The sequence below is a fragment of the Zootoca vivipara genome, chromosome 10, assembly GCF_965207765.1.
Source record: "Zootoca vivipara chromosome 10, rZooViv2.hap1.1, whole genome shotgun sequence".
NCBI lineage: Eukaryota > Metazoa > Chordata > Lepidosauria > Squamata > Lacertidae > Zootoca > Zootoca vivipara.
Window position 1 is genome coordinate 22047772 of NC_142593.1, and position 27509 is coordinate 22075280.

A 27509-nucleotide genomic window follows, 5' to 3' on the forward strand; every position below is an offset into this window, starting at 1 on the left:
ATTCTTGCTTTGTTTCTGTAGTTTGCTTACAATAGTTTTATTGAATTAGCAAGAGGAGACTGAATATGTATTTTGTTAGACTTCTTTACGTACTCTGATTTGTCCACTAGCCAAACAGGGCTGCACGTATTTTACGGAGCTGCTCATGTAAACTTTAGCTGGAAGGTGAACAGTTAATCTTGTTTGAACCTGTAATTTCAGCATAATGGGTTTGCCAGAGTTGGTGATTCTGAAGTTGGTGTTAAAAAACAAAAAAGATGTGTGTGTGAGAGAGTTTTTAATGGACTTTTTGAAAAACCCTGGGGAACTCCTTATTTTGTGGGACTGTGATAGCTCAATACTGGAATATTTCAAAAACACCTCTAGAAGGGGAGCCCCCTACTCAAAATAACTTTGACTGACATAATTATAGTTTAGAAATGGCCGTATAAAGGATTTTTCCTGCCATGAGTTGATTTCTTATCAAACTGTGCAGTGACAAGTGAGAAACAACAAGCTCCATTTTCTTCTGCTCTGTGACTCATTAGTTTTGTCTCATAAACACCTTATTATTCCACCTTGAACTTGTTTAAAGGTACAGAATGAAACTTAAAACCTCCAGCAGTTTTCCCAAGCCAATAAGTATCAGAGACAAACAGAAGGATGAAAAGAATTCTGTAAGAATGTTTCATAAGATACAGTAGATACAGGTTCTTGCTGATGTTAAATAAGACTGATCAGATATTTTGACGTACTAGAAGGATAGAATTTGGCTCCCCCCCTCCCTAATTGACTTCCAAAAAACAGCCTTGCCTACATAATATTATCTTCATACTATAGTTTCGAATTATGAGTCTTTGACCTAGAAGTACCAACCCTCCCTTTTTTGCAATAGGCTTTTGAAAGGCCCCCAAAGCATTTCTTGTGAATTATTGCTGCAAGGTAGCGGAGATTTAGGACCAGACTTTTTCTTCTCCTAGATGGGCTACCTTCCCTGGTTGATGATCCCCATCTGCCCCTCATTTTCCTCTACAGTATGTGCACTAACTGCCTTCTTGACTGTTGGGACAGACTCTTGGTCTTGTCTGCTCACTCTGCCATAACCTGTCTTTGCATGCAGGGAAAGTCCCAAACTCACTGAGGGATTAATACCCATTGGCTACCCTCACCTGGTTTAGCCTGCCAGTTGAAGCTTTTTCCCATGGACAGCTTCTAGGAACCACAGGTGAGAACTGAATGCAAGGTGGGGACTAAAGGTGGACAAGCTACCCCAGAAGGAGTGTCCTCCACAAGAGGTATTGCCTGTCTCCTAACACTCCATACACCCCATACATTAGTACATGGTTAATGAAACATTAACATTGTTAGAGAGACAAAATATGGTTTATGATCAGAAGAAAATTGGGAACCACAGATTAAAATAGATTTATGTTCACTTGGAGAGTTCTGGTGGAACTCCATGGCAATGTAGAATTTTCCATGGAAACACTATGGAGCCATTATCTGAATTGAGACAATGGGTACCCATCTCTTGAGTAAAAAATGTTTGCGCTATATATATATATATATATATATATATATATATATATATATATATATACACATACATATGCTACATCAGCAAGTAAATTTGCATTTATTCTATTGCTTTGAATAACTTCCTTTCATATAGAAACCTTCTCTTTCCCCCCCTCCCACACAATGCCTTTTCTGGATTGGTTGAAAGTGGACCTCATGCAAGAAAATGACAGCTACACTTAAGGGAGATCTGCCAACAAGGCAGCTTATTATTAGATATATAGCACAGCACAACTGCATCCTTGCATCTTTAAAGCAGATCGAGTCATTTAAAATCACTTAGAAGTAAAGTGTTGTCTTTCATTTCCCAATAAAGGGGGGAAAGCATTTCAGAGTTGGGAAAAAAAAATAAAGAAAACTTAAAAGTTGTGTATGAAAAGTTCTAAATTCACTTGTTTAGAAAATAAGAAAATCATACTCTAAAAATACATATATATTTTTAAAAGGTTACTGTTAACCAGGAATGCCAGGAGCTGATATGAATGATCAGGAAAGCCCTGGGTGAATGTTTTCAGTTGCTGGCAGAAGCACCCAACTCTCAGTGGGTGACCAACGCCTGATATCCAGAAGATAAACATTCTTAGGGCAGATTCTTAAAAAAGTTATTTACACTTCAGATCTAGTCGTATTGGAGACAGTAAATTGATCCAGAGATCCATGAGCTGAGATCTACTCGTGGACAGGGGTGCTCTCAGCTCTCATGAACAGAATAGGGAGATTATTTTGGCATCTTTTTCCAGCAGCCTTTTGTGCGAACAGAAATTTCTTCAGGGTAGGGAACCTAAGGAACAGTTTTTCTACATGCAAGTTCACACTTCAGGGCCCCCAATGTAAAGTAGTAGCTATTCATACTATATACTCATCTCAAGAAAATAATATATATGTATTGCTCTTCATTTGTTCTGTTGTGAATTGTAATGTATCAAGTGGTTCTAGGTCCTTATTTGCCTAGAAATACACAAATGAAAATACCACTGTAACTTCTTAGAGGAAAATCTGGCAAGTAAAATCAAATACTCAAGCACATAGGAGACATATTGGATGGGACTTCCTGTGTTCTCTGGAATAAAAACATAACACTGCAGCCAAATAGTGTAAACTTAGCAAAAACAGGCACATTTAACACTTCCATGTTTTTTATTATTATAATCTAACCATGAATGCTCTACTAGAAATTGATCTGATATTGAACATGCAATAAAGAAAACTCATAGCAGCATATGGGAAACTCATCAAAATGGTTCCAACAAAATCCCAGCTTCACAGGTGTTGACCTTGTCATTATGGCCTGCAAGCACATTTTTCTTAGAATCTTATCATTGTGGTTTTCAGCGATGTGGGTGGTTGACTGTGGACAAGGCTTTCTGTTGACCTTAAAATAGTGACACCAGGTTGACTGGAGCAGGTGTTTTATTTTCTGTTTATTTGCTACACATTTTATGAAAGCAAAAAGGGGGGGAAGAAGGTTAGAACTTGGAGCACAGGCCCCTTTTATTCATATATCAACTGTCGTTGTATCTTTTTGGTCTGCTTTTTTTAAAAAAATAGCACCATGCAATATGGCTTCTCATTTCCTTTATACTAAGTCTTGTGCATGCAAACTTTCAGAATATTTGGCAGGGATTGAATAATCAAGAAATTTAGGTCCTGAAGGAAACCCCAAACTTCAGGTAATAGAAGCTTGCCAGAATGTTCTTTGCCTTTTTTTTTTTTTAAAAAACACACTCATCTGAAATTCTTCTTTTGAAATTCTTCTTATTGGATTTACTGTAATTTTTTTAAATGCAGATTTTTCATAAGAATATTATTCTCCTGATGAAACTGAATCATAACTTAATTAACTCACGGGTCTAAATCCCATGTACTTTATTCACATAAACAATTCCGGTCCTTCATTTAATGCAGTTAATGCTATCTGTGGCACATGTCATAAAGAAAGGTTTGCAGTTTGAGGCAAATTTGGCTATTTGTTTAGATTCAGAAATTTTATTGTAATAGAAAATATGAGTTACAGAGGCTAGAATTTTTTGATAGGGATGAATGAATCTGTCAGTTTTGGTTTCTCTCAGTTTCTCATTTTTCCAATCTTAAGTTAATTTTCTTCACATTTCAGCATCAGTTTGTGAATCCTCACAAAAATTTGTCAGCATTTTAAGTGCACATTTCTCCATATATACCCATTTTGTACACCATTTTCTCTAATACTACTTTCTTTATCTTTTTTCATTAATACAGTATGTGCATTTTTCTACATTACTTTCATGAACGTGTACAGTTTGGGGCACACTTTCCCCCAATATACACATGTTTGTATACATCTTTCAGTTAAAAAATGGCATCGGAAAATTCTTGGAAGCATGAATTTCAAAGGATAGCTAGATTATCTGGGGAAGTGGAAACTAGGTAGATTTGTATTGACACCTGAACCAAACCAGATTTCTTCCCCATCCCTCATTTCAGGCTGCCCCCAGTCAAGTTGTGGGGTGCTGGATCCACATAGTTGGGTTGGGGAATTTCATACAGGATCAAACTTTTGCAGTCTTTAGGGGGGACTTAACTTCTTTCTAGTAGGTTATGCATGTATATTTGAAAATAAGACACTACAGGTTTTCAGTACTCTCTCATCCATAAGTAATCAAATCATGTCCAGGGACTTAATCATCCCTCAGTAAAATTGGGAGACCCCAACATTAGCCTAGGAGCATGGTTCAAAATTAGCAGGGCACCAGGCACATTTTGCACCATTTGCGAGTACCTCCAGAAGTCCGGATGCCATTTTTTGTGCCTGGCTGACACTCAAGGATTACTGAAATGTATGTGCTTTGAAGCATTGAAGTACAGGTGAAACTCAGAAAATTAGAATATCTTCGAAAAGTGCATTTATTTCAGTAATGCAACTTATTACTTTTTCTTTTTCTTTTAATTTTTACAAATGCTTTCTTTTGGAAATTCCACAGTAATAAAACAAATAGTTACAATAATACAAAAATAAACAAAAATAAACATCGCTATTACATTTCATTAATTACATTCCATTTATAATTGACCCGCCTAATGACAAATAATTACAATTACAACAAATAAGGGTTTGACATATCTTGCTTTGCATGTCATGAATCTACTCATATATTGGTTTCATCTTTTAAGTTGCGTTACTGAAATAAATGCACTTTTCGACGATATTCTAATTTTCCAAATTTCACCTGTATATGTTAAGGATAGGCAATATGTTAAGGAGTTTAACAATAAGGTGTAAGAGTGTTTTGAAAACTGCTCTATGGTACCAATCTTTTTATTGTAAACACCAAATTAAACGTGTATTAACAATTTCTGTTAAAAATGTGATATTAACAATGTGTCACTTATGTGAATTGTGTATTAGTTCATAGTTATCGAAATAATAAATAAAAAGTGTTGCTGACCCCCCCTCCCCCATGGCAACTAGACATTCTGTTTTGGCACCCACAAATCATGTCTAGGAGCCATTTGTCTCCTAGCTTTCCTATCCCAGATTCTAACAGTGCCTAGGAGGAAAAACCAAGGTGTATGTGTGTGAATGTGAATATGAATATGCTGATATCCCATTACTTCTCTTCTGGAAGCACCATATGGAAACTGAAATGTCATCTCTGTTTCAATTAATTTATGTGTTCTGCCAGCAAGCACCTATGAAGGAAAATCATACCAAGTCTAGATTACTTATATACGTTCTTTCTGATGAATTAGATTTTACTCAAGTCAAGTTTTCAATAAATCAGTTAGACGGATATGCTTTCTGTGTGACAGACTGCTACTGAATCTCATTATTCATACATGTCTCTGTGATGTTACTGAATCAATTTGTGCTGTATCCATTTTGCACTCATGGATAGTTCATGCTCCCTTATGAGCATAAATAGTCAGCAGGCAATAATGGGAGATGTGGAGCAAAGAAGGTTGAAGCCTACATTCCTGGGATTTGTAGCTCCAAGTTCTTTTTCACTCAGAAAAATGTTTGCACACACGTGCACACACACACATTGCCTCATCAATATGTACAAAGCGGTAGCTAAGTTAAAACCAGATGTTCTAGCACTTTACAAATCAATCCTTTTACATTGTAACAGGCATAGAGTTTAAGCGGGGGTCTGGAAAAGGTCTTTGCATTGTCTGATTGGCAGAAGAGGGCCATGTCTACATGTAATTGATTGTTGGATGTAATTCTGTTGAGAGACACTGACTTGACATGCCTCTCCTGAAAAGGCCTCATCCAGAATAAAATGCTAGCACAGAGCATCCTTTTAATTGCACCTGCATGGCCGACAGTAATTGTAAACTACGGCTTTATCACAGGGTATTCTGCTTCTAAATCAATTTGTACTTTTGCTTTATTCTTTCTAGTTAATGATTTGTTTGTTTAGGCCAGGCACCCCCAAACTGCAGCCCTCCAGATGTTTTGGCCTATAACTCCCATGATCCCTAGCTAACAGGACCAGTGGTCAGGGATGATGGGAATTGTAGTCCAAAACATCTGGAGGGCCGAAGTTTGGGGGTGCCTGGTTTAGGCCTTATGTACTGATGCTATAATTCATCTTGTATTTATAACCTTCGAAACCAGTCATGATTTCTTATCAGTATAGTAAATGTTGTATTTTTTTAAACAAAAAGGAATTTAGACGAATAGAAGGAAGACACTATACTAGCAGATCAGTATGTTCTCTAGAGTGCAAAAAGGTTTAATTCTGAAATTCAGTCATTCATGCATCTCATTGTCTTGTCTTTACTGTGCGCTTTGCTTGAACGTGTTCAGAAACATTGCTTTTTCATTTTTGACACACAGTGCAATACTACTCTTTCAAACATAATTCTGCGGGAATCTTATAGTAGCCTTCTTAAGTGTAAAGTCAAGAGTTATAAGTGAATGCCATTGCATCCCATACAATTTCCTAATTATCTGTATGCATCTTCACAAAAATGAATATCATAGGACTCATTTATTTAATTAAGTGGGCAGGTAGCCTGAGAAACCCCTTCCTTCCAATGTAGGCAAAGAGTTTTAGATTACATCAAATCCATCTCTTCTCAACTATTTACATTTGAGCAAGAGCCTCCAGCTTGGTACTCTTCAGATGGACTACAATCTACATCAGTCAGCATGGCTGATTGGGAATGATGGGGGTTGTAGTCTAATAACTTGGAGGGCACCATATATGCCGCCACTGATTTTCTGTATCTTACATGATTTACAGGGCACAGTAGCCTTCTTTAGACACCCCAAGCATACATATTAAATGCAGAATGAAAGAGCAGGAATGTGAAAGGTCCTACATTCATGAGATTCCTGCTTACATGAGAGAAGTTGTGTATATGCTCCCACACCCTTTCACATTGCTCCTAAATGTGTGGCCAGCCGGCAAAACTATATTAGGGATTTAGACAATTGGCATTTCTTCGCTTTCCCGTCACACATTCACTGAATATGTAAAAGGAATTGCCCAAAGAAGTCTGCCCTTATTACTATTCTGAATGTTTTTGGTTAAAGATAACAAAATTATGGCTGTGTGCTCACATATTGTAGGGTGTACCCTCTTATCTGATCTTTCCAGAGATTGTATTGCTTCTCAAAAAGTTTAGACACCCACCCACCCAATGAGAGTTTTCGTTTCAATATGTAGTTTACACCAAAAACAGGTTGTGCTGGATATTCGGTTGGGTTGGTTTTCAAAGGGGGGGGGGAATTGCTTATAATTGTTTACTTCTCAGGAAAACACAACATCTAACATAGAGGAGAACAAGCAACTTATTTACAATGTGTTTGTTCCCAATATTATAAATCCTGTATTTTTAAAGAGCCAAGCTCCAACCCTGTTTATTTTATGAGGAATATAAAATTCATACTTCCTACAGTCTTTAGAATACTGAAGATACTCCCTTGATGTTAAGTCACCATAATATATTTTAAGCTAATGCAACAACTTGAACATATCCCTGTTGAAAAAGATTTCTGTGCACTGCCCTGGCTCATTTACATTTTGACTGCACCAAATATTGTTTGAAACTTCAGCAGACCTTTGATCAAAAATAATGTTCATCCAGCAACATGCTTTTAAGTGTAGAAATGAGAAGTGGATGTCATTGCTTTGGCAAAGATCCCGTTTTGTGGCACTCAAAACATAGGCTGCAATCTAACTTTTGACCTTGTTCTCATGAAAGGATTATAGAGGCAGCAGATGCTTATGCTATCAGGAGTAGAGGAGGGAGGTTATTTTTGATTGTCCCACTCCAGTCTATAGTCCCCACAACCCTTTAAAATGAGCTTCGGAGAATTTGGTGGAAGTTGACATGGGAGGGGACTGCAAGTGAAAAGCTAACTAGACAAAACAATTCCTCCACTCCCCTTTGGTTAGCAGAGAGATCTTCTGGATCAAAAGACTTTCCATGAGCGTTAAGGCAGTGCTGGGAAACATGTGGCCCTGCAGATGTTAGATTCCAGCTCCCAGATGCTGCAAGCAGCAGAGCTAATTGTCAGGCATGACAAGACTTGGAGTCTAATAACATCTCAAGAGCCATAGGTTCTCCAGCCCTGATGCACTGGTAGATAATACATTAGCATACTACTACTGTAATGTTATGTAGCTTGAGTAAATCTGCCACAAAAGGAATTGCCTTTACTTGGAAAGTTGTTTCACATGGAAATATTTAGACAATGTTTTGCTTAGTGTAGCAAGGATTGCATGATACAATGTTTTATGGTCTACTGTTTTCAAAGCATTTCATTTCACAATCCAACAAGTTACTTTTCAAACCAACAGTTGCATGTTTCTGATTTTACTTTAATACTTGTTACTAAAATTAGTTATTGTTGCTATGAATCATCTGAAAGGATTCTTTTTTAAAAAAAAAAGAATTTAAGGATTTAAGAAAAACCAAGATTTCTTTTTTCACATGTTTTCATATGGATGTTTTCCATTGGCTTGCTTCTCCTTACCCACAGGTCATTAGAAGCCAAATCTGGGCCAGGACAGCTTTTAAAAATGGTTTAATTAGGTGCAGATATAAATCACCCCTTGTGTTTAGTACATTTCATGCTGGGGGAGGGGGAATCTGCAGTATGACTATGCAAATGAAAAGAAATGGAACTTCACCTTTGTTTGTCAATAGGTTCAGATTTATTCATTAGATATAGTAAAATGTAATGTGCATGGGAGCAATTGGAGGCATTCTTTTCTGTTAAATGGGCGACTTTTTATTTTAATTTTTTCCAAGAATGGACAGTCTGCTTCAATAAATCATTGTGGTCTCTATTATGCTGGTTCTGAATGGATGCAGATGCTAACTGGACCAAAGTGATGGCTTTTACAGTTCATTGGGGATCTTGTGAGGAGGGAAAAGCAATTTGCACTGAGTGAAGTGAAGAAAATTTCCATTACTAAATTGCTCTGAGCTCTAACTGCAAGGAGACACCGCTGATTTTCTTAAATCCCTGTTTGTCTGTGTGGAGGGAAGAATTGGGGAATAAAACAAGCTTTTGCCTGCATACCATCTTTGAGGCAGGGAAGAAAATTAAGAGCTTTATTTGGGAGAAAACAGGCAGGGCTCCTGACATACTAGGTCTATAACAGAATCTGAATTACTTTCCCTACACATATTTATCTATTTCCTTCTCTGTTTCCAGCAATACGTTTTGTCAGAGTTTAAACATACATTTCTGCTGATCTTCCTCAGGATAGAAGCCCATTTGCACAGGCCCATTTGCCAATCTTTTTGGGACTGTGGGTATGTTTGAAAAGCAGAGAAATGGTTTTGGTAGCACACAGTCAACACAATCATACACTCACTGTTAAGTCTGGTTGATATCTGGTTTTCAACATCGCGATATATCACCAGCTAAACATTGTGATATACTGATATATCACAATGTCTGAAATAAGGATGGAGCTTTGTAGAGGCATTGGCTGGCTTCATGGTTTTTCCCACATTGTGATTTTTGCATAGCACACACACACACATCATGATTAGCAATATATTGCCAGGTCGAAAATCATGAAACCAATATCATGATATGGATTTGAAACCGGTTTTGGATGATATATTGCCTAGCCCTAACACACAACATGATTTGTGATATATTTGCCAGATCAAAAACTCTGAAATCAATATCAGAAGATGGACTTCAAACCAGTTATGGATGATACATATCGTGGTATATATTAACATGTCACCCAGCCCTACTCATTATAACCACGCACATGAACACACACTCACTGCCCTGCTCCCAAGCTTTATTGGGAGGGGGTGATTCTCCTGGAGAGTGCAACTGGAGAAGCAAGGTTCAACCATGTCAGCCCTGATGCAGTCTGAGGAAGATCCCACCCTCCATGCCTGCTTCCATTAGCCTCGGGGAAAAGCCATCTATTTGAGCCAGTAGAAGGCTTTTTCCAAGCCTCATTGCAGGGGGAGAGGGAATATTGAGGATGGGGATTACAGCAGGGGAAGGGCTACATCAGCATGCTCAGTGTTCAAATCTCTCATTGTTCTAGGCCAGGGGTCAGCAAGGTTTACCTTGTTTGGGCTGGTTCACTCCAGCAGAGATCCTTCCGTGGGCCAGATCGCATGTGTGGCTGCGATTTTCGGCATCGCACAGACACGATTTCCAGCGTCTGCGCAGATGCTATTTTCAGTGTCTGGGCATGCACAGATTAAAACTGCAGAGTGGAAGGAAAGGAGGACCTTTTTCTGCCTCCCCACTTCCAGCAACTCTCTGAAGACCTATTTTTTTCCAAATATGATACTTTACCATGTTGTTTGCTGGTCAGATTTGGGGATTCTTTCAAGGGTGATACCAGAGGTTGGTTATGCTCCTTCCCTTGCCCATCCTTCACTCACGTTACTATTGGTACAAACTAAGAAATGAATCATAGAGAACTGGTATTTATTTCAATGCATGATTTCCCGGGTTCATTTACCATATTCTGCTTCCAGGGTGTCATATTTACTTCGAAGTATAGCTGTCTCATGGCCTACTGTGATGTAGTTAGCATTACAGTATCAATTGATCGCTTGACAGAAGGGTAAAAATTCCCAAGCAGCATGTCATTGTGTTAATCTTAATGATTTAAATCTTTAATTATTTATGATGAAAGGTCATCCATCACCTTTCTGCCAAAACAGATGCAGCACCTGAACTTAAATTGCATTCGTTGCATGAAGATGTTGGGCTGCAAAGGGAAGAAAGAATGTTCTCTCCACTTTGTGTTAGGTTTCTCTCTCCCCCCCCCCCATATGTGTGATCAACTACACATTCCTGGGTAAATATACAAAGAGTAACAAGCTTGCCATGCTGCAGGATAAAATGACAAGATGTGCTTCATGAAATTGCTAGCCTAGAAACCATAATTGTTGTGGCATATTACTTTGCATTCAAAGGAATACTTGTGATTTTCTCCTGTTGAAAACAACTAATGGAAAGATGAAGTCATTATAGCCTGAAAGCAGAAGAGGTAAAGTACAGCAGAAAAAATAACAAGCAGGCAAAACTCAAAATATATGCTGTTTTTCTAGTTGGAAGCTTTTCTAGGGATAAGGAATAAAAGCTATAAAAGGTTGAACTGAAATGAGAAGCCACAAACAGTGCCGACAGGGATTAATTTTTTTTAAAAAAATCACTAATGGGTCTTAATATGTTACCTGTGAAAGATTTTGTTAAAAATTACTTCAAGTAACATGTAACACTTGCCCATTTACAGATGTTAACATACAGCTCAATCCTAAACAGGCCAGCTGAGAAGTAAATCCTATTGAATTAAGTAGAGTCTACTTCTTGGTAAATGGGGTTAGGATTGCAGCCCTAGACATTTTATCATTCTATACAATTTCAGCGCTACTTACGGTTTTCTTATTCTGTTATTTTTTTATATTATTTGATAAGGCTAAACTCATAAGGAAATTCCGTACTCTCTACCTCGCACATAGACAGATGGATAGATCAAGTATTTGCTTGCTTTCCTGCTCAGTGATTATTGAACTTTGGCGTGGGGAAGGGATGATCTGAAATCTCTCTGCCCAGCCCAGCATCACAGTGAGGCTCTTCATCCTCACTATCACTATCATTATTAATTCAGTTTATACCCCCTTTCACTCCAAGGAGCCCAAGGTGGCAACAGCATGTAGTTCCCACTAGTGCTCTGTCCTTTTTTTTCCATAGGGGATGCCAAATTAGGTTGGAGAGCTGGTGGGTTGCCAGGAAAGTCTTGGTGGGACACAGCAACCTAGCAACATAGCTTCTGACCAAGCCCATAGTTAGTGTTAAGAAGAAGAAGAAGAAGAAGAAGAAGAAGAAGAAGAAGAAGAAGAAGAAGAAGAAGAAGAAGAAGAAGAGTAGTAGTAGTTTGGATTTGATATCCCACTTTATCACTACCCGAAGGAGTCTCAAAGCGGCTAACAATCTCCTTTCCCTTCCTCCCCCACAACAAACACTCTGTGAGGTGGGAGGGGCTGAGAGACTTCAGAGAAGTGGGACTAGCCCAAGGTCCCAGCAGCTGCATGTGGAGGAGCGGAGATGCGAACCCGGTTCTCCAGATTATGAGTCTACCGCTCTTAACCACTATACCACACTGGCTCTCAACACATAGGCAACCCTTTACTTCGCAGGGATTGCATTCTGGGTCATTGTGGCCCACTCCACCCTGTTCTACCCCTGCCCCCATTCCACCCCGCTTTCTGGCCACTTCTGGGTTGCTGCAATACAGAACCAATTGATGTCACATGTCAATGTTCTTGATCTGGGAACTGTGGTAGGGTATTCACCCTATGTAGGCATAACATCTTTTTATGTAGGAAGTGTTTTAAATTTTATATCTGCAACTCCCTGTGGGAGCACATTTGCACTCCCCATCTAATCATAAGTAGACACAGATAATAAGCCTCTTTATACTATGATGTGCCTCATCATGAGAGTGAAACAAGCATGTTTTGTGACTCTGGAAAGTAGATTGGGTATCAGTATCCAGGCACTATGTCTTTTTCTGTAGGAAAGCTGTTGCAGAAAAGAAAAATGGGGGGGGGCACAAAACCAGGAGCGAAATATTTTGGCTAATTATGAAGGGAATTATTTTCTTTGTTCATATAGAAACTCTTTTAATGTGTTGAAAAAGTGCAGCAATGATGAGATCTGGAATTCATTCTGCTCTGCAACATCATAAAGGGGGGGGGGGGAAACCCTTGGATGGCATTTTTGCCTACAGGCTGCTGAGAGCTGATTATTCTTCTAATCAGAGCCGTCACAATCAGGGGAGACAATTAGCTAGGTTAGGTCTCTGCTGATTTCTCATATGGCCCTTAGCATCAGATGGCCTTGAGCACTCTTGAATCATGCCAACAAGTATTGCAATAGTCTGTATTCAACTCCACCTGCTGTCATTAGGACTCTTTTTATCCCTTGAAGTGCTTGATTTTGTGCATACTTATTTATATTAAACTCAGACTGCAAGAACTTGCTGTCTTTCAAAAGAAAGAGCCTTCCAGACTTGACAATAACAGCTGAGTTTAAACACCTGATTGATGCTCTGAAATTCATGAATTGAAATGTGTGATCTGCCTGTATGTCTGGCTTGCCCTTTTCTTTTAAAGTGCAATAACACGTATTTAATGGATATAATTTAAAATTTTCTGTGTCATAAGGACTAACAGTAGTTGGCCTCAGGGTCCTGTAGAGTTCTAGTTTTCCTACAGTAATCAACCAGAGGCATGTGGGTGTATTGTGTAAGTGGGGATGTCGATCAAGCTGCAGAACACTTTGGTGGGTGGGTGAGATTGCTCCCAATTCTTCCTTTCTAGCCATGAGAGACAGCAGTCGCCCATCTAACCTTAATCAAACTGGCCTTTAAATGTTTGTACTCCACATCAGGAGGGGCAGCATAAGCAATGGAAGTTTTTATAAAAAAGGTTTTCGTATATGAAATAACAAATACCCTTTATAAAGTAAAACATCCTTTTTATAGAAGACAGTTGAGGATATAAAAAGACTTCCATCTGCTGAATATATTGCCTAAAGGTTTGGTGAAGGCCAAAGTCTTGAGTCTTTTGCTTCTGGGAACTTGGAAGACCTAATTGCCTCCCTGTAGTTTTCAAATTGAAGGAGATTTATCATTCAAACAAGACTCTGCAGATCTTTTGTTACCATTGGGTTTTAGTTGAGGAAAGCAGGTGTAAAACAGGTTTGCTTCTGCGTGCTGTGCTGTAAAATTCCCACAGCAGGTGTTAGGCAGCAAAGAGACAACTTCTTGGGGCCTTCAAACTGTGACACTGCGCAAAATTAAGCCGTAAAGGTTGTCATGGTTAAGATCATTGATTGGCCAGCACTTCGAAAGTCTAATGTGCATTTACTGTGCAAAGGAGGTAACATAATGGTGGCTGCTCAGGAAACGCTTTACACTCTAGTTTTTAAGACCTTTTCATGAATGTTTCAACTAAAACTTCAGGTGAGTGATGGACCCAGACATAATTTCCATTAAAAATACCTTGAATGCTTGTCCCTCATGGCAATCTGCTATTCTAATCATGCTCTGGGTGCAACAATTCCTCATTTCTAAGGGGGCAATGATTGAAAGGTATTTTAAAAATTATTCAGAGGCTAGGAACCAGCGAGGCCTGGAGAGAGACCAGGAACCAACAAGGCCCAAAGGGTATATTGGGCTCTGCCTACAGAGCAGTGTCCCAAAATGCATTCTGTCATCTTCATCTTGTACAGCAGGAAGCAAATCTAGGAAGACGGAATTTAGTGCTCATTGCAGAATATTCAACAGATGAAAACTGTTGAAGGTAGGTTTTATGTTCATGCTTCTAATGCTGCAAATTTCACTGGGGGGGAATCAAACCTGGCTTTAATCTACAAGTGCAGCCTATAAATAAAAATGGGTGCAGTAATGACAATGATTCACACGTAATTAGTATTGTGTGTAACCATCATATATGATTTACATCATATCTACATATGACAATATAATATAAAAATATGCACATTACTTGCAGTTTACGTAGAGCATTTTGCTACAGATGTGCTTCAGAGGAATTACTGCTGACATTTTTGCTAGTGTGTCATTGAAGTCATGAGGATTCAATAGAATATTTGCATACCCAAAATGAAGTGGTTCAATCAAAGGAGTCTTACTCCTTACTCCATATGGCCTTCCATAAGCCAGCCCCATTCTTGAAAGTGGGCTGGAACTAATATATTGTCTCATGAACATGGTAAGGGGACATACCTTGGGATTTATGCACCAGCAGATCTGTCAGAGGAGGCATGGAACTGGAAGAAGATATTTTAAAGCAGGATTTCAGGTAGAAACATACTAAAGTCATCTTTGTTGGTGGAGCATTAAGAACAGCTTCATAAACTTGACTTCTTGTTGCAATCAAATGTCCAGTGTCAATGTTTAAGTAAGGTGTGCAATTGTGTTATATTGGAGTTAACCAGTTTTATGCTGTCTGTGGTTTAGGTTGTGGGAGCTGGTTAGTTTTTGTTTTCAAAACTTGTATACAAGGCTTCTCTAGTCCATAATACATATACTGTATGATAAAATCTGTTGCACAGATGTACATGTGGACAGTCGCAGTCATTATTTTTTGTGACATACTATGCAATGTTAAAATGAGGACCTGAGTACCTAATTACCATGTGTTTCTAGAAAAGCATTTTAATAGACTTTTTCCTGTTGGATTTGCTTCATTCTCATTCATCAATAATATCGTATAGAAGAGTAGAAATACAAATTATAAAAGCTATTGGTGTCAGTATCTGTGTAAATTGCTTAGGGAAAGGCAATGTGAATTACGGTTGATGTGAATCAATTGCACTGAAGGTCATTATAAATGTTGTGCAAGTGATTTTCCTTTTGGCTTTTTGAGTGTGAAAAGCAAGACCTTTCTGCAGATGGGCCATTGTTCTCCGTAACCATTAATAGATGTCAGTGAATGCCTCGGGGCAGGGTTAACAAATACCAATCATTGTCGCATTCCATCAAATCTGATGGACTGTAGCTCTTAAGTTAGACACATGGTCAACACATGTTATGCAGCTCATGTCTGCATTGTTTAGCATTATACCCATGGGTGCTTTTTCCTTTTTGCTGTTTTGTGCCTCTCAATTAACTCTTAGAACTGAAGTTTTAATGTAGGAATCAAATAGTTATAATGTTTTAATATCAGTTCACTGTATTTTTGTGTGTGTATTATGCTATGATATAATTAGTTGTGGAATATAGGGGTCAGACATGTACTGCCCCCTCTGTAATATTCTAATGTACACATTTATATGTTTCTCCTAAAAATAGACATCATGATTGCAACCTTTGAAGTGTGCCTCAATGGCCAAAATAACAAATTATGTATGTATTTACAGAGACAATTGTTCTAAAGTGATAGGATGTAATACACTGTCGATTGCTAAATATTGTTATCTAGACTGCATGAACAGAAATTCATGGAACAGAAAGGCCTGTCCCTGCCCTCCATCCCTAATTAGAGCACATGATATCCGGGAAGGCAGAATATTTTTGAAAAGAACATTTGACTAATACCTAAATCTGGATAAAATATAGATGGAAAGCAGTAGGAGAAAGGTAGAGTGGAACTTAAAGGTAAAGGACCCCTGACAGTTAGGTCCAGTCGCAGACGACTCTGGAGTTGCAGCGCTCATCTCGCTTTACTGGCCGAGGGAGCTGGCGTTTGTCCACAGACAGATTTTCCAGGTCATATGGCCAGCATGACTAAGCCGCTTCTGGCGAAACCAGAGCAGTGCACAGAAACGCTGTTTACCTTCCTGCCAGAGCGGTACCTATTTATCCACTTGCACTTTGACCTGTTTTTGAACTGCTAGGTTGGCAGGAGCTGGGACCGAGTAATGGGAGCTCACCCTGTCACAGGGATTCGAACCACCGACCTTCTGATCGGCAAGTCCTAGGCTCAGTGGTTTAGACCACAGCACCACCCGTGTCCCTAGAGTGGAAGTTAGATTGGCTAAAAAAAGAAAAGAAACAACTCTACAAAGCTCCCCTCCAGCTGTGCAGGAAGGGGGGGGGAAGTATATGAGCCCGATGGTTGCCTTGGGCTCACTGATGTAGCACTAAGCCATGGTTTAGACATGCAAACACAGCTAGCATTTGATAGCAAAATGTGTGGTTGTTAATTATGAGCTTCCTTGCTGCTGCCAAAAATAAAGTGGAATAAATGTTGTGAGTCAGACCCTAAGTACTACTGGATAGAACTAATGTGAAGGAAGTAATTGGGAACTGAAATTCATGAGAACGCAAATAATAATAATAATAATAATAATAATAATAATAATAATAATAATAAGTGGTTTCTCCAGCCACTGTGGGCGGCTTCCAACAGAAAAATAAAATAAAATCATTAAATAAATAAAAACATTAAAAGCCTCCCTAAACAGAACTTCCTTCAGATGTCTTCTAAAAACCTGGTAGCTCTGTTTTTCTCTTTGACATCTGATGGGAGGGCGTTCCATAGGGCAGGCGCCATTACCGATAAGGCCCTCTGTCTGGTTCCCTGCAACTTGGCTTCTCACAATGAGGGAACCGCCAGAAGGCCCTCGGTGCTGGACCTCAGTGTCTGGGCAGAACGATGGGGGTGGAGATGCTCCTTCAGGTATACTGGACTGAGGCCATTTAGGGCATATCTGTAAATCAGCCTGGCAAAGAAGTTGACATAGACTTGGATGTTGGGTTTCTGTAGTTTGGAAAAAGACTGCAAGCAATCCCTGATGGACCTCAGTATCTGCTTGGGTGTGATCCCCTGCAGTTTATGTGACTCAGGCCATTGATACTAAAGTTCTGCTCATAAGTCTAAATGATGCCTTTGAAAGAATAAAAGCTTGTCTTGTACTCTTCCCCCTCCCATCTCTCTCCATCCCCCTCACTAAGCTAAATGCCCACAGCAATGAAAAATCAATAGGCAGGTAGAGGTTGCCATTGCAGGGATTAAAGCTATTGGAGCTGGGAGAATTTGAGAATGAGAGCTTGATCTCCTTGGAATCGATGCTCTGACATGTCACACAGCATGAATGTGCCCCTGATTGCCCTCTTGCTTTATCATCCATCTGCCTTGGCACAACTATTCTCCTGAAGCCCCGCGGCCTGGACAAGCACACACTTCTTAAGGATGGGACAAGAAGTCCCAAAGATCAAGAGGTGGCTTATGTGTGTTTACATTGAAGAGCAGTTGCCTTTCTTGTACATTCTTCTGGAAAGTGCCGTTTGATCAAAAGAAGTGAGGAAAGGGAGAGAAGGGATGTTCACGAGAAGATAAGAGTGTTAAGTGCATAGAAGTATTCCCGTATTTGACCAGTTGGTACTAAAGTGGCTAGATTTATAGATGGGAAGTAAATGCTGACTGTTTTTGTGGTTTGTTATGGAAAAAGTAACTTTTTATGATTACATTATCTCTTTATGTATATTGCTTTCTGCGGTGTTTGGCTGTGATACAAGATCCAGCTGTACGAAAAGTTGTGGGTATGGGATTGAACCACAGATAATTCAAGAAACAAGCTTGCGCTTTTGATAAATAACTACATTAAAAATAATTATACTTAGCTTCATTTAGATACTGTGGTTTTGTTGGTTTGCATGTCCTTTCATGCAGTGTAGCTTGGTTTTGATGAGAAAAGGGCACAGCATGTTAAAAGCTTTCCAGTAGCTAGTGCACCCGCCCATGATTCTGTCACCACTGGTGATCATTCTTGTTCTGCTCAAACCCAAGGCTCTTATTTATGAGTTAACTTTCATGAGTAGCTGCTCTTGTTCAGTTGCTTCTGTCTTTAAATACAGCGCAAGAAAGATAATACAGGTGTCTCTTGGTTCGAAATATACAGAGGATGCTCCTGCATTATTGGCATATTTCTTGCAGGCAGAGACAAGCATAAAATGAAAGCTGCCCAGCTTTAATCAGTCTGCCTAGTAGATAGAGACTTTGGTTGACTGCCCAGCATTGGCAGGTTGTTGTTTTTTAATTGTTGAATATGGAAATGAAGCAATCCTTTGTTTTTTGTAGACATTTTGTATTACTGTAGTAGGAATGGTTTCTGGTAGCATTTCCTACGAGAAGTTAGGGGTAGCTTTTAAAATTGGGGCTATTCCTGGCCCTACTTTGTGCACTGCAATGTGTATGAGAGGCCCATTGTTATGGAAAGAGGCAGCTGGTATTGGCACCCCACTTTTGTGCATGCCGCTCTGTGCACATTGTTCCTTAGAGTGTCCCTTGTGCTTAATATTTCAGTATTCTAAAAAAAGGAGCTGGAATGAAGTTTTGATAAGATGAAGTGGATTTTATTTAACTGCTTTAAAGCTTGCTGCTCATAGCAGAAGCTGATCCATCTTTAGACTGTTTTCTATGAACTGAGATAGAAAGGGATCTTAGTGCTCATTTTTAGCAATAAATCATTACTGTTTACCTGCCCTTCCACCCTTCCATTGTTGCTGATTGCATCCCACTTGTATGATCCAACTAATTTGAAGCATTCAGGTGCCAGTGCAGGGTTACAATAGGAATAAGAGGGTGCGGCTAGATCTTTGACTCGTTGGCACAATGGAAATTGGGTAGTGAGATAGTCTTGGCTGTTCCTGAAAATGTGATAGGTCGTTGCAGTCTATTATAAGGCAGTAATTTCAGGTCTGATGAAGTCTCTCAAGTACAGGGACCTGATTCTGCTCAACTGTGTAATTGTGATGGAAGTGGGCCAATCAGAGACAACAGCTTTGGCGCAACCTTTTGGGAGTTTTGTTCCAGCAGAGCAAGTGAAGGGGGGGATGAGAGAAGTTACAAATGATAAGTTGCTCTGCCTGATTTTGTAATGAACAAGTAAAAAACGGTCTGGTTTCCCATGGAAGCCTGACGATTACAGAGCAGCCGCAGCTCTATGCCTGTATCCATGTTTTATTTTGATCATTGCAGCACAGCAGAGACAGGTAATTATCATAATCTAACAATTAGCCTGGCATCCTTTCCCAGTGTTTAATTACCCAGATAAATAGTAATTGAATAGAGAGGACTTAATGATAAAAAAAAAACTTTCCCTCGGTCTCAGTGCTTTCCTGGTCTGAGCATGACTTGTTAGTACTGTTGTTGTAGAGGTGTCATTATTACTTTATATCCTGCCTTTCTTCCAAGTTGGGATACAATGTGTGTTAACAAGAAGGTACAAGACATCCTTAACTACATTGGGACATAAAACAGATGATCTAAAAATGATCATAATCCTGGTACTTCACTACCCTAATTTATTTGTTTTGTCCTACTTGAATTTTTTAAAGTAACAAAATGGAACCTTTCCAATATGCTGCCTTCTGCAACTAGAATAAGGCACTGGTGTTTTTTTTTAAGTGAATAGAACTGAAATTAATACTTCGTCTGATTATTCAATTGTTCCTTGAGTTGGAATCAGTGGTGTTTTCAGCACTGTCTGTGAACAGTTTATTGGGTGGCATGGCAATTCTGACAAAAGGGGCATGATTTCTTTAAAGGAGTTTGTTTATGGGCATTTCTGAAATAGTGCTTTTGTATAAATTCTCAGCATCCAAATGATAGACGCAAGCACTATTTTTGCAATAGCTTTAAATAAATTGTTTTATCCTCCAGCAAGCTTAATTACTAACCTCTAGCTTTTTAAATCATTATGTAGGAGAGAGTATTGAGAAAAACAAAAATGAATGTATTGAGCTGCTCAAAAGAATAATGGAGTGATGATTCTTCTGTTGAGAGCTCACATTGGGTGGTATTTGGGTATATCTTGAATGCTGGCTGACTTATGGGTTGGAATTCATGTACTCCTCAAGTAATCTATAAACCACTGGCAGTCTGTTAACTAAGCTACGAAATGGGTGGTTTGCAGAGGAATGCTGTACTATAGTGGATTTGGTTGAGGCAGAGATGGCCCCGGCCCAGACAAATAGTGGACAGACATTACTGCCTATGATAGCTAGTGGGGACTTCTCAAATAGGGCATTTTGGAGGAAAGGGGTAGGGTTGAACCAGGACAGGACCTGCTGGATCATGTGCAGCCATCACATGCAGGCAACAGGCCCCACCCAAGCCTCTTCATTGGCACAGCAAAGAGGATTTCCCCCCTTCCTCTGCCCAACCTTCCACCTTGGAAGATGTGAGCAGTGGTGTTGTGGATGTGGCGGTAGCCACAGTGCACTATTAAGCCCACCACTGCCATCCAGGGGTTTAGATTCAGCACTTTTTGTAGGTTTATATATGAAATGCATTTAAACATAATCCTAGGAGTGCATCTAATAGCCTTGTTCAGCTGACAGCAAGGGGAATAAATCAGTTTTTGGCAATTTCTATGGGTGGCATTGTTGGACACAGCATCCAGTAAAACTTCTTTAAGTAAGATATATAATTGTGCAACTGTATATTGTAAGAACTTTTTCACAGGACAGCTGTTAATTATGGTAAATTAGCAATGTTAGGACGACACATAGGAGCTAACTCCTAGGGGCCAAGGTCCCTTTGCCCCCTATAAAATATTTGAGGGGGTCCCCCCCAAAAAATTAATGGGCATTGCTATTCAAATGGATGTGTGTGCATGTGCATGCCATGTCATGTGATCAATTGGGGGGGGCTTACTTGGGCTCCCCCAAAATTTTATTGAAGCTGACACCCCCGGGGTGAAAGTATTGTTACCCAATTCATATCTGAATAATCACTTACCTGATTTCTCAGTCTGAACCTTCTGAGATCTGAGGAAGAATGCCATCCTAATACTTATAATGTGCTTGTGTTCAAACAGGAGGATTTCCCCTTCTGTGTAAAGAAATCTCTCTTCCATGATAGCTGAAAATAGAGAGCAGTTTGAAGCATAGGTGCTGCTGTTAGCACATGCACCTTAAAACACAGAATATGACTAATATATATGCTTTGTATGGGACAAGCCACAAGCAGAAGCTGCTGCCGTTCTTCATCTATCTATATGATAATGGGCAATTAGTGTCAGCGGTGCTATTTTTTTATGCCAGGATTTTATACTGTTTATTTATTTAAGGGAGGGAAGTGAAAGAGAGAGCAACATGCAAAAAAATGCTACTGCATTCTAAATATCTAGTTAAGCAGACCTCTTATGGCCATACACAACCAAGTTTATTAGATTCAAGACGCATGTGCTTCAGAATTACAATTATGAAAAAATGCACATGGTACGAGCCGTGCCTGCATTTTGTAATGATGGATAAACACCAGAGCACAGGAATTAATTTCAGAACATTTTGTCAGTCTTGAATATTTCTTTGGTTAAAAGTGTCAGCCCCCCCCCCATATTCAGCATTCCTGCAGCTGAAACAAATAGGAGGTGTCTGAGAAGCAAGTATCCTTACATCTGATGATCTGAACCAATCTGTGCTGGCCTAGAATCAATATGAATTCTTATTTGCTTGCTGCAGAGATGCCTTGGATGAGGAGCTACTTAACTGTCTCAGGCTTTCCCATGCCTTTTAAGAGCTTTACTGCCTATTATCTAACTCAGTAGCATGCAAGTTTCCATGACACTGTATGAACGTCACCTGACTGAATGTAAAGGTTAATTGTGGTTGAAGAATAGCAATGTGTTTTCTTGTATGTAACTGATAATGTAAGGAGGCAAAATGCATTATTTTTTGGGGGGGAAACACTTGTGGTTCAGGAATTTTATTTTAGCTCTCTAGTCTAGCCTATTCATTTTGAAGAAAAGACTGACTTATTCCTTCCTTACATTATAGTCTCAGCTAGCTTTGAGTAGGTGTGTGTAGAAGTGTAAGAAGTTAGTTGCCCAAAGTAGTGACATTTATGGACTCATTTGCATGCTGTTTAGGGGAATCTACAAGATTGGGGCTTAAATGACAGAACCAGGAAAATCTGTAGCCTCTGTGAATGCTATAGAGGAGGAGAATACGGTTTGCATTCTGGCAAAATGTGAGGAAGGAACTGTACAGCCTGCTTTTTTATCAACTTCTCAAACATGTTTGTAAACTAATTTCTTCTTCCCTACATTGTTGCACTTCTCAGTTTTCATTTAGAGTAGGTGAATTAGTTTTGAACATTCATCTCATTCTGATAGCTGGCTATTTTTCTTATAGTATACTTTAAATGTAGTCTCCGAAAATTAAACATGCTTCCTTTGAATTCAGGATGGGTTTTCTGAGGAGGAAATAATGACTTTTAACTTTGATCCAGTAAATTAGGTTTTCTGTTTGCTAATCAATATATTCAAGTTTCAGATATGATTTAAATAGTCTGGGTTTTTGGCAAGAATTTAAAATTGCCTGATACTAATAAAATGAAATATAAAATTTATAAGCTCTCTAGCAAATAGCTTTAATTAGTAGCCATCCACTTTAGTACTTACACATACTTAATACAAATAGCCAAATAAAGATGGGAATAAGTTGCCTCTTTCTTCTCAGCCTTGAGTAGCTACTTTGCCCCTTCTAAATATTGCTTTGATTAACTCATAATAGGAGAGGTCCTGATCTTCTTTCTGAAATTCGTCGTTCCTCCAACAAATCTGCTGCAAATCCCCATTGGCAAAATTTAAGGAAACACAGAGGGCAAATAGCTCCAGGGATTAGAATTTTTAGTGGGGTGAAATCACGGAAAGAAAGGTTTAAAATTCCTTCTCTGTTATACGGCAGCCCTGTCCAGTATCGGGGATCTTCATTGCTGCTTTTTTGTCAAAGTAAAAGGCCCTAGGAATTCCAGTCATGGAAATCCCTCATCTACTTTGCCCTAATGGTTATGGTAGATATGAGTTCTGAAATAACTCTGCACTGGCCAGAATTAGATTTAGCAGGCTTTTGTTCGTACACTAAACACAATTTCTCCTTTGTTAAAAACCTATTTTATGGTAGCTAAATGATTGTAGGATGAATAGATTGCTCTGAATATATCCTTGTAGAAGACCCAATTATCATTGCGCTCCCCTTCCCCCCCTCCTCCTTAAATTGGATGGAAATATCTAGTTGGCAGATTTCAGGTCCATCAGGTGCTTAAAAGATGTGCCTCAGGTGAAAAGGGACATTATAGTTATAGTTAAATATGTCACGGTATCTTTATTACTATCTCTGCACTTTACAGTGGCTGCTGTCGAGGAATAGAAGCCATAGGTAGTGATAATGTGGTGGTAAGAATAAGTACAGAGTGGGAAGAATAGCTGGTAGAAGTCAATGCTCGTCTCTGTGGAACTATAAGGTAGAAGTAAAAGGGTAAAGGACCCCTGGATGGTTAAGTTGGCAGAAGCTGGGACAGAATAATGGGATCTCTCACCGTTGCATGGATTCGAACTGCTGACCTTCCAATCAGCAAGCCCAAGCGGCTCAGCGGTTTGGACCACAGCACCACTCGCATCCCTGTGGAAGTATATATGCTGCAGGTGTAGAACCACTATTTCACGAGACAGCTTGTGTTAACTTTATATTCCTGTTAATAGATGAGAAATGCTATGAGGGAAAACATGGAAACATATCTTTGAACCATTAAGGCACTCTAAATTTAGAAGGGAATCACTTGGAGGGCTTTAGGTGAAATGTGGGCCATATCATGTAACCGTGACCAGTTCACTGAAAAGTTATGCATACTTTTGAAATGTCCACAGTGGCTTTTGGAATGTCCACAGTGGCTTATGCGATGCCTGTGAAAATAAAGCTTTCACTGATGATATTACTACTACTACTACTACCACCACCACTACTACTAATTTATTCAAACCTTGCCCATCTGGCTGGGTTGCCTAAGCCATTCTGGGCGGTTTCCAACAGACTAAAACATCAAATATCAAAAACTTCCTGATACAGGGCTGCCTTCAGATGTCTTCTAAAAGTTACGTAGTTATTTATCTCCTTGGCATCTGATAGTAGGGTGTTCCACAGGGCCCTCTGCCTGGTTGCCTGCAAGTTCACTTCTCACAGTGAGGGAACTGTCAGAAAGCCTTCGGAGCTGGACCTCAGTGTCTGGGCTGAATGATAGGGGTGGAGACACTCCTTCAGATATACAGGACTGAGGCCATTTAGGGCTTTAAAGGTCAGCACCAACACTTTGAATTGTGCTCGGAAATGTACTAAGAGACAGTGTAGATAATTTAGGACCGGTCTTATATGGTCCTGTGGCTGCTCCCAGTCACCAGCCCACCTGTTGCACTCTGGATTAGTTGTAGTTTCCATGTCACCTTCAATGGTAGCCCCACAGAGAGAGCATTGCAGTGGCCCAAGTAGGAAATAACCAGAGCACTCTGGCGAGACAGTGCGCAAGCAGGTAGGGTGTCAGCTGGCATACCAGATGGAGCTGGTCGACAGCTGCCCTGAACACAGACTTGACCTCCATGGACACCTGTGAATCCAAAATTACTCTCAGGCTGCACACCTGGTCCTTCAGGAGCACAGTTACCCCACTCCATGGACCATCTCTAACCTTTGCAATGAATGTATGTTTGATTCATGTTCCAAGAGTGTTTGGCTGTAAAGATGCACTCCTGTGAGTAGAGAGTAGTAGGTAGAGAGGACTCGGTGGGACTAAATTGCTGCGTCTGGGCTGTGTGTGAAAGTGACTCTCTCAGGTGACTGGCAAGCTTCCGTATGCAGTGCATACAACTCCCACCTGCAGTACGCAGCTGAGAGTTGGACAAGAAATATGTTGGCCCTACCTGGCCCTACGCTCCTGCACTTCTATTACAATGACAGCAAAAACAGCCTCGCTACTGCTGCAGCTAATACTGCTTACCACTGCTGATAATAAAAGCGCATCAGTGAAAGTGCCTTGTACTACCTTTCTCATCTGGCTCTCATTCCAAACTGTCAGGTGAGTGCTGATAATTCATAGTCTAGAATTCTTTTATCTGAGCAGCAGTATCTCTCCTATGTACTTTGGCAGTGGAGTTACATTGCTTTTCAAAAATATTTCAAAGGTATACTGGGCTTTTTGGATCTTGACTAAACGTTGCCAGCAGCAAAGAGAAAGCAAAGATGAATGAGTGTTTATAGGAAATAAATGTGTGTGTCTGTAATGAGATTTGGTTGTGGTACAGAAGTGATATCTCCCATTTGGTGTTTGTGCTGTATGAAAGTATGTATAGCATTTCTGGTTCTTCTCTTTAATAAAGAGAGAGATGAAACGGAGTTTCTCTCACAGTCCCCCTCCCCCCATTTAGAATATATTGATCCAGAGGCAATTGTAGGGCAAAGGACACTGACAGAACTGGTTGTGTGGCCCTTCAGTTAATGGGCACTGGGTGCAAAGTTACGGCTTGAAATATTTCTTGAGCTATTTCCCATGCTTTTGACAAAGGAAATACCCCAAGGGTAGTATTCAACATTGCACTATTACAAAGGTACCATCTACACAGACATAACAAGTTCCCTTATCGAACAATTCTCCCCTCCCCTTGTGTGTGTGTGTGTGGGGGGGGTCTCATGACACACAAACACGGAGCCAATATAGGGGATGGGGAAAACCCCATTGCACAAATGGAAGTCCTTGTGAAGGGCTTTTTCTGAGAGAGTGATTCCCGCTCATGATGTTAATTTTTTGTGACTTTAATTTTTTTGTCGTGAAGATTTCCTGAGCTGGTTTTGTTTTGTTTTTCCTTTTAGATTCCAGCGGGGTGACTACCATATTGATGTCTGCATCAATGACTATTTGGATGTATTCTGTCCTCATTATGAAGATTCAGTGTCAGAAGATAAGACTGAACGCTACATCCTTTACATGGTGAACTTTGATGGCTACAGTTCCTGTGATCACACTTCCAAAGGATTCAAGAGGTGGGAGTGCAATCGGCCTCACTCTCCGAATGGACCATTGAAGTTCTCAGAAAAATTCCAACTCTTCACTCCCTTCTCATTAGGATTTGAGTTCAGGCCAGGCCGGGAATATTTCTACATCTGTGAGTATTTGGAGATTTATACAATGTTGTATAGCAGCTGGAGGAAACCATGGCAGTTTTTCACTTATGCAAAAGGCCAGTCTGTATGTGCTACAGATGTGTCTTGATTATATACTTGTAGATCTTGGGATCCCTAGATAAAATCACCAGGAGTATGGGAATAAAAATGAGATAAAAAATATGTCCCCACGTGAAACTGCACATCCAACTGCACTCATGTGAAATAAAACAATGCTATTGAGGTTATTCAAGAAAACTTCTCTTACTCCCACATACACCCTGGTTCACAGGCATTTAAATAACAATATCATTGTAGTAATGTTTTTCATTTATGAGGTTTGCATTCAGGTGCAAAGGGGTGTTCCCAAACACTTGTTGATTCTTTAGAATAGTTGTTGTTTAGTCGTTTAGTCATGTCCGACTCTTCGTGACCCCATGGACCATAGCACGCCAGGCACTCCTGTCTTGCACTGCCTCCCGCAGTTTGGTCAAACTCATGTTCATAGCTTCGAGAACACTGTCCAACCATCTCGTCCTCTGTCATCCCCTTTTCCTAGTGCCCTCAATCTTTCCCAACATCCTTTAGAATAGTAGCTACACTCATTTTGATGGATTGATGAAGAGTGAACTCTATGCTTGTAACAGTGAAGAAATGTCAGTATGATTCCCCTTTGATGGTTCTTTACTTCATATTATTCTTTGTGAACGGAGCAGGAGATGCTGCTAAAAGTGCAGAGTACATTTGTAAACTTAAGTATTAATGTTCTTGTGAATGCAACCTCATTATGTTCATTTGAACTGCTTCTCAGTTTGGAGACGTGCAAAGTGTCATTGCAGAAAGTGTATAGTAACAGACTATCCACTCCAGATATGCAAGATTCTTTCATTTTTCAAAGAAGCTGTTGCAACGTCCTTGGCGACACAGAAATGGTTATCAGTGAAGAAATGTTCCAAATACCACAGTCCAGCATTATTGAATATAAAAATCTCGGGATAAATGGCAATCTTCACCAAGTCAAGGAGACTTTTTACTCAGAAAAAGCTGTTTCTTTGA

The 27509-nt window shown here is 39.7% G+C and overlaps 1 protein-coding gene across 3 annotated transcripts in view; it reads left to right on the forward strand.

The window, feature by feature from the left end:
• The window catches only part of EFNA5 (ephrin A5), a 209180-nt gene that overhangs the window by 139727 nt on the left and 41944 nt on the right, over positions 1–27509 (forward strand). For all 3 annotated transcript variants that reach the window (XM_035099900.3, XM_035099901.3, XM_088653136.1), the window contains exon 2: positions 26163–26455. In XM_035099900.3, coding sequence (XP_034955791.1) covers positions 26163–26455 — 293 coding nt within the window. The remainder of the gene's footprint in view (positions 1–26162; positions 26456–27509) is intronic.